At 57.3% G+C, this 7,732-nt stretch overlaps 1 protein-coding gene across 1 annotated transcript; it reads right to left on the bottom strand.

The window, feature by feature from the left end:
- Positions 1-513: 513 nt before the first annotated feature.
- Positions 514-6,660, bottom strand: FOXF2 (forkhead box F2). The gene is made up of 2 exons (XM_061346620.1): positions 5,291-6,660; positions 514-1,483 (listed from the first exon to the last, which is right to left on the bottom strand). The coding sequence occupies exons 1-2, from the start codon at positions 6,303-6,305 to the stop codon at positions 1,317-1,319; spliced, it is 1,182 nt and encodes a 393-aa protein (XP_061202604.1). The 5' UTR covers positions 6,306-6,660; the 3' UTR covers positions 514-1,316.
- Between the last annotated feature and the right edge of the window lie 1,072 nt (positions 6,661-7,732).

Here is a 7,732-nt window from a genome sequence, read left to right as displayed (position 1 = left end):
CCTCCGCCTCTTTCTCTGGCCATGGCGTTCCCGGTGCTTCCCCCCTGTCCTTATCAAGCCACGGTTTTGTATGAATTCGCTCGCCTCTCACCTATGACCTGCTCTCCCTGCGCGCTGCACAGGGGCTCCTGCCCCACGCACCTGGCTAAGCCCCGTCGGGGCACAGAGGGATCCGGCGGTGCGGGACACGGAGACATGGGGACACGAGGAGACAGCCCTAAAGAGCAGAGAGAGTGCTTCGGTGCTTCGGGCTCGGGGGACCCTCGAAGGGAGGAGAAGCCCCCGTCATTTCAACCTACACCAGCAGCGGGAGAAAGCAGGGTGGGAAATGGGTGAGAGCGGGAGGTGCAGCCCGGAGATCACTGCACTGGCCTCCTTGGGTCAATCGCTTGCTCCTTTCTTTAGCTTCCAGCGGCTGCAGGATTTGAGGCTGCAGCTTTAACGATCTCAGATGGTGGGGTGAAAGATTTTACTCAGAAGGAGCAGAGAGAAAATAAGCGCTTGTCCGGTGCATGGTCGTTTATATACATTTTATTGGAAAAAAAAATTTATACATCAAAATATTTTGGCAAACTGTAAAAGTATACATAAGTGCAAATATATTCTCCTTTTAAAGCAATAGTGTGTGAGTATACACGAGATTTATTTAAAATACTTTTTTAAAAAATATTGTGGTAGAAAACAATTTTTGTAAAAATAAAAAACAACACGTTGTATTGCTGCAATACTGGGAAAAAAAAAAAGAACTTTTCATAAAGTCTATACGCAAAAGGGCTAAACAATACTGTTTTAATAATATTGATCAGTCGGTGCTGAAGTCCACACAAAGTGTCCTTGGTGGGGTTCAGGGAGAGACAAAAATAAAGAAGTAAATTTCCTGCTAAAGCAGCAACGGAAGGGGGAGTCCTCGCAGACGCTGAGCTGGGAGACTTATTTTTCCTATTCAAAGGCAATTTCCCCTATGAAAATATATTGAACTGTCCCTTTCCCAAAGCTCTATTCTTTAGGAGGTCACAGAAAGGTGGGTTTTGACTAAGGTGGTCGGACTTGGCATGAGGACACTTATAGCCCACCATACCCAACACATCACAGAAGGTATTTTTCTTTTAGGAAGAGCTTTGGAGAATTATATCGGCTGTACGTGTCCTTCAAGGGATAGAGTGGAACCAAAACCACCACTTCCTTAGGTAATTCTGCTAAGTGACTCGTGTACTATCAATGCTATCAGAGTGCACATTATATTTAATCTGCGTGGGTCCGTCTATACGTCGGCTCTGTTCAATGCCACCTGATTGTCTCTTGTTGGGGCGCTGCCTTCACATCACGCAGGGCTTGATGTCCTGACAGACGCTTTGATGGTGGTGATGGTGGTAGTAAGATCCACTAGCGGACGGGTGAAACGAAGAAATACCATTAAAATTGAGAACAAAATCTTTCCGGTCACACACCGGGGAAGGGTGATGCTGGTAGCGAGGCAATCCCACTGGAAGAGAAAGAAATAAGAAGAGATGCTCAGAAGTCGGGTGGTTCTACTCGGGGGGGAGCAGCCCTTTCCCATCACCTGCAGGGAGCAGCGGATGCGTGTAGCAGGGCTCACATACTGCTTCCTTTCCCCCCGGCCCACGCTCTCCACCGTGAGATTTGGGAGCTCCTCTCTGGCTTCCTTAGCAGCCGACAGAACGCTCCCCGGGGCAAAGCCTGACACGCTTGCCGGGAGGGAAGAGCGGCGGGTCCCATCGCCCCACGCAGAGAGAGGACGCGGATGCCGCGAAGACCCACATCGCCCATATGGCCCCCGTGCCTGCTCGACGGGGAGGTTCGGAGCCTCACAACCGTGCAACGGCGGGCCGAGAAGCGAAAGGCGCGGCGGAGGTGGATGCCCGCCGCCGGATGCACTGCCTCATCCCGGGCTCACCCTGTCTCGGAGCATCCCACCATACATCCGTGCCTCCCTCCCACGGGAGCACAGGCACGGCTGGCGCTCGGCTCCTCTGCCTGCGGGCACAGTCAGGTCAGCCGCGGCATAGGGTGAAGTGTGAGAGCGTGTGCGTGTGAGGAGGCAATGCCAATTGCGTGGTTTTCTGGATGCGCCGCAGTCATCTGAACCTGGTTCCCGTCTTTGCTCACTCTTCCCCCTCCCCATCCCGTTCCTGGGAGGTTTTTGCTTTTGACTTGAATGGCTGCAGGTTGAATTCTAAACACAATCCGTCTGTGTGTTGAGATTCTTTTTATTTATGTGTGTGTGTGTGTGTGAGCGCACACGCCTATTCGCTTGTCTTAAGCGTAAGACACCTAAGACACCCTACGGTTCATCATCAACAAGCGTAGTACACCCCTGGCACCGACCTTGCACACCCCCATTTTCATTTCCCACCACAGACTAAGGCTGCCCTTCAGGGGACAAGGCTCGAGGGTCTCGTGGGAGATCCTTTCCTCAGCCAGGGCTGAAGGGCTGTACCGGGATCTTTAGTCTAGCAGTGCTCCTGCTGGATTCGGTGGGAGGGGAGCACCGCTTGATCAAGGCCCGCAGAGCAGATAGGGCCAGAGAGGGATTTGGGTTGGCGTGTGGATGTCAATCTCGGCTAGCGGGATCTTGTCAGATCTAACAGAGGTCAAAGGGAAAAAAAGAAAAAAAAAAAAAAAAAGAGAAAGGGGGTGGTGGGAAGATCAAAAGAAAAAACAGGAGAGTGGGAAAATGAAAAAGAGAACACAGAAAGAAGGAGCCATCCCGGTTTTCCCTTCCCGGCATGTGGAGCCCTTCGGCGGCGGCGGCCGGCGGCTCGCTGAGCCCGACTCCTCCGGCACTGTCCCCTCCTTCACCCCGCAGAGCTCACTTTATAAAAGTGATTATTTCGCTGGATTTCCTCGGCTTTCTAATAACCCTGCTGGTATGCTCACCATAAACCGGGGCACTTTATTACAATCCTGATTCAATCATTTAGCAGGATTTAATAGCGTGCGAAAAAAATCCGTCGCTCCCCCCGCCCCGCAGCTTCAAAATCCTTTTAGCAGGACCGAGCCTCCTGTTTCCAATTTTTTCCTCTCTTATTCTTGGGTCTGATGCAAATTCAAGGTTTGAAGTCAGCCCTCTCGCTGTCTTGACTAGAGGATTATTGACCGATCAGCAGCGATTGCTACCGAATTTACCTTGCAGTTAACAAAGAGAAAGGGAAAGGCAAAATTCACTTGCTACTGCTTTCGTGGGGAGAGGAGAAGAAAAAACACTGCTGGTAATAAATACGAATGAACGAGCTCGGATCGGTTTTCCCCATCTCCCTTCACTCATAAAACGTTTGCGCCACAGAGATTTTACATGGCACACACGAATGAGGTTTGGATCCATGCAAAAGAATAAAGGGTTCAGGTTTTTCTTTCGGTTAACCAAGGAATGTGGACGGTTTCCACTAAAGTCGTGGGCCCGGATCCTGAAGCCGTAGAAAATAAGAGGAGAAGCGCCGTTTTACAAAGTAGTGGCATTACATCTAGACTGGTGGAAACGGACGCTCGTCGTCGGCATTAAGAAAGCGTCCATCGATCTGTCTGCATGTCTATCCGTCCTTGAACAGAAAAACTTCGAACTTAAACAGCCCCAGCCTCGGAAGCTGTGGTGGAGGCTCCGCGGGGATCAGAGCCCTTGCTCTCACCCCCTGTGTTCTTGGGATGAAAATTTCTCTCGCAAGAATGGCCTTTCCCACCTCGGGCTCCTAGCAGTAGGATGGGGCAACCACCTCCCAGCCCCACTCCCCGAGCCAGCCCCAGTCCCCGGGCCAGTCCCACTCCCGTGCCATGCGTGGCCCCATGGGGGCCGCATTGGGCGAAACAGGGGAAGAAGAAAATCCGAAAGAAAGTAAAAGGAAATAAAACAAATAATAGCAAATAGTTAAATAAATAAATAAATAACAAAAACCATAAAACCACCAAATAACAACAACAAACCAAAGCACGAATTCCTAACGATAAAGTTAGGTATTTCACCGGGGGACGGATGCCCCTGTGACCCGCTGGCCTCTCGACCCGGCCCTCAAAACCAGGACCTAGTTCTTCGAAAAGTGGGTTTAAACCCCAGCAACAGAGACCCGAGGGCACGGGGGAGCTCAGCTAGGGAAGCCCAGCGTTCTCGCACCCGGCCGCGCCAAAAAGCCGGTCAGCGGTCACCGCTTCGCAGCCGCCTCTCCCCTGGACCACACCAGGCTATCTGGGGTTTGGGGTTATTTCTCGCAGCCGCTGGATCTCATCCGACACCCCGAGTCCCTTCTGCGGCGCTGGCAGAGCAGCTTCCCCGGCTGTGGGGAGGCCGGGGCAGGCTGCAAGGCTCACCGAAGGACAGCAGAGTGATTGACAGGCACCCGAGGAGGGGGCGGGAGGGGACCCAGAGCTGAAGGTCGCCTGTATTTGTTACTTGTTGAAATTCCCATAAAATTGAACAAGACCCCGCTCTCATAGGGGTTAAGTCAGGCTAAAATCCTCTTCGGTGTGGTCCAGCCCAGACTGTCTTTGTTTGCTTAACCTCCGGGACCCACGTTTAAAAGGGCTATTTGGAAAATTTCCCCTTAAGAGCCCAACATCTTTTACCCATTTTTGTGCTCGGACTTTTCTGAGCAGACATTGTCTCTGATCACCGGCCGGGGGGTGTGTGGGGGGGTGGGAGACAGACACCAGAAAACTCCCTCCAGTTGCAGAAATACACTGGATCCTCTTTAACCTCTCTCGCATTTTTCAAGATACGCGGTGGGGTTTGTTCTCTTTTTTTATCCCCCCCCCCCCTTCTTTTCTTTTTCTTTTTCGTTCCCCCGCAGAGTTTAGGGGATAATATTTAACGCCTTCTTTTGATTACTACCCCTCCGTGGCTCCGCGGACTGCGATTTACTGAAGCGGCGGCGATGCCTGGCGGCGCTCCCCGCTAAAGGAAGCCGCAGCCCGGGTTAGCTGGGCCGTCCCGGTCCTGCTGCCGCGCACATATCGCCGGCTCCGGGAAGGACGTGCCAGCCGCGAGGGAGCCGGGACGGTGACGGGATGGAGCCGGGAATTCCTCGGAGCGCTCCTCAGTGGCGCTGGGCAAGAAGGAGGGATGCTCGCAGCCGTACCCCCAGCCCTCCCAGACAGCCCCCTTTCCCGAAACAGAGCAGCTCCAACCCACGCGTATTTTCCTCCCTCTTGCAGACAATGCCCCTCTTTTTTCTTAAGCCGCAGAAGGTCGGGGGTTCCCCACACCAAACCGTCGACGCCGGTGAAACCCACCTCCGGCGCCACGCTCCCAGCCGCCTCCCCCCCGAACCCCCCAGGTCCCTACCTGAGAGGTCGTCGCGGGGGCTCTGGTGCAGGTAACCCTGCTCCAGAGAGTAGGAGGGCACGCTGGAGTGGATGCCGGAGGAGGCGGCGTTGGCGGCGGGGAGGCCCTGCTGCTTTATGTAGGGCGAGGCCCCCGAGGTTGTCCAGTGAGCCGAAGGGCTCGTGTAGGGCGAGTGGCACTCGATGGCACTCGCCATGGCCGGCGAGGAGGGCACGGGGCTGCTGCTGCTGTCGGGGCCATAGTCCCCGTTGGCAGTCACAGGGCAGCTGGCCATGTAGGTCGAGCCAGGGTTGGGCGACATGTGCGGGACGTGGTGGCCGCCGCTGAGTCCCTCATAGCCACTGGCCATGGCGTTGGGCATCATGTCGAGGTTGTAGCCGTTGGAGTGACAGGCGAGGGAGGCGGGGGGCGCCTGGAAATCGAAGCCCTGAGGGAGGATGGAGGCGCCGAAGCCCAGCCCGTTCATCATGCGGTACATGGGCTTCAGCGCCTGGCATTTCCTCCTGAAGCCGCGGGGCCGTCGCCTGAAGGAGCCCTCCTCGAACATGAACTCGCTGGCTGGGTCAATGGTCCAGTAGTGGCCCTTGCCCGGTCGGCCCAGGCCCTTGGGCAGCTTGATGAAGCACTCATTGAGGGAGAGGTTGTGGCGCACAGAGTTCTTCCAGCCCTGGTAGGAGCCGCGGAAGAAGGGGAAGCGGGCCTGCAGGAACTGGTAGATCTCGCTGAGGGTCAGGCGCTTGGAGGGCGAACTCTGTATGGCCATGACGATGAGGGCGATGTAGGAATAAGGGGGCTTCTCGGGCCGCCGCAGCCCTGAACTGGCCTTCTTACTCTTGGAGGACGCCGCCGCCGCCGAAGAGGAGGAGGAGGAGGAGGTGGAGGTGGAGGAAGAGGAGGTGGAGGTCTCCAGGGCGGAGGAGGGCGGCCGGCTCATCTGGAGAGCTCCGGGAGCCGGGCTGCAGGAGCGGAGAGGGACGGGGGGCTCCAGCTGCTGCTGGCCGCTCTCGGTGGTCATCTGACGGAGGGAGGGGAATGGGGCAGGGTGGGGTGAGGCTGGGAGGGAAGGGGGGGAGCCGGGCGGGGTGGGTACCGGGGCGGGGGATGCCCCGGAGAGGGAGAGCAGAGGGGCAGGGGGGCGGTGGGAGCCTCTGTCCTCGGGGCACCTCCTCAGAGCGGCGGGCGGCGGTGGGGCGGTGGCAGCGCCCTGCGCATCCCTCCCCGCGGTCCCTTGCGCAATGGCTCCTCTGCTTTCCTCCGGAGCCAGGCACTGGAAGGGATGGACCAGCACAGCCCCGGCACGGCCCCCGCCCTCCCCGCGCAGCCCGCAGAGGCTCCGCTCAGCGCCGCTCCGCTTCCTCCTCTGCCCCCCACCTGGGGACCATCCCGCAGCCTAATCCGGCAAGGGGAGGAAGCGCAAGAGCCCCCCCCCCCCAATCTCTTCCGCACTGTTATTCTTTCATAAACGCTTTTTTCTTGCGTAAAGGCACAAGCGACCGCCTATCAGTTCCTTCAATCTTGCCCTTTCTCTCCCCCCACCCCCCCCTTTCCCCGCAGACCCCCCTGAATCCGGCCGAGAAATCAGCACAGAGAAAGGAGGAGTGAGAGAGGGAGCGAGAGAGACCACCCCTTTTCCAGCTGGGCTCTGTCCACCCGTCATCTGGGCAGGAGGCGCTGCTGCTGCTGCAGCTGCACCAGCCCTGGCCCCGCAGCCCGCAGGGACACCGTTTACTGCTTCCGTGAGGGTACCTCGTTCCCGCAGGCACCGGTCTGCCCGGGGCTCCCCGTGACAGCCCCGAGCCAAGGGGAGCGGCTGCCAGCCCTCAGGTCCGCCAATGCGCCCCTGGGCTCACCGGTACTCATGCCACCGGGTGCGGGTATGTGTGCGTGTGAGGGGGTTGCCCTCGCTACGGAGCCCCATGCAGGGTGCCTGCTGCTCCTCAAGCCTGCGACACCTCCAGTTTTTAATATTTCTCGCTACCCCTTCCCACCCCCATATAAAACGCAATTAATTTAATAGGCAACAGGGGTCGTGTCCCAGAACCAGTGATGCGGCCCCATCCACCTCCCCGGGTTGTGCCCCCCCACCCCGCTGCAGCGTTGGTCACGCGTGCTGGCCCACGCTTTGCTACAGGAAGTGGGGGGCCGGAGGGGGAGGGAGGAGAGGTGCTGGCGGAGGCACAGGCCCGCTCCCAGATGATAGAGGAGGCTCCAGGATCAAACTGGAGACGCAGGGAGGACGGCGGCAGGAAGAAGGGCAGAGCAGACCGGGATGCTGGACCAAAGGCACAGGGGTGGGAAGGACGCGGGCAGAGCTGGACGCCGTTGTCGGCCTGCCTGCAGCGCTGTGTGTGTGTGTCTGTGCGTCCGTCTGTCTCCAGTGCAGCTCCGTGCTGAGAACTCGCTGGTGGGTACAGGCAGGGAGGGGGTGGGGCTGGTCCCAGA

This window comes from Neopsephotus bourkii, unplaced genomic scaffold, assembly GCF_033783945.1.
Source record: "Neopsephotus bourkii isolate Nb327-2 ecotype Australia unplaced genomic scaffold, CSIRO-AGI_Nbou_v1 NB_272, whole genome shotgun sequence".
In the NCBI taxonomy this organism is placed as follows: Eukaryota; Metazoa; Chordata; class Aves; order Psittaciformes; family Psittacidae; genus Neopsephotus; species Neopsephotus bourkii.
The sequence above is the reverse complement of the archived record's forward strand: the minus strand, read 5'-3'. Positions and strand labels throughout refer to the sequence as shown.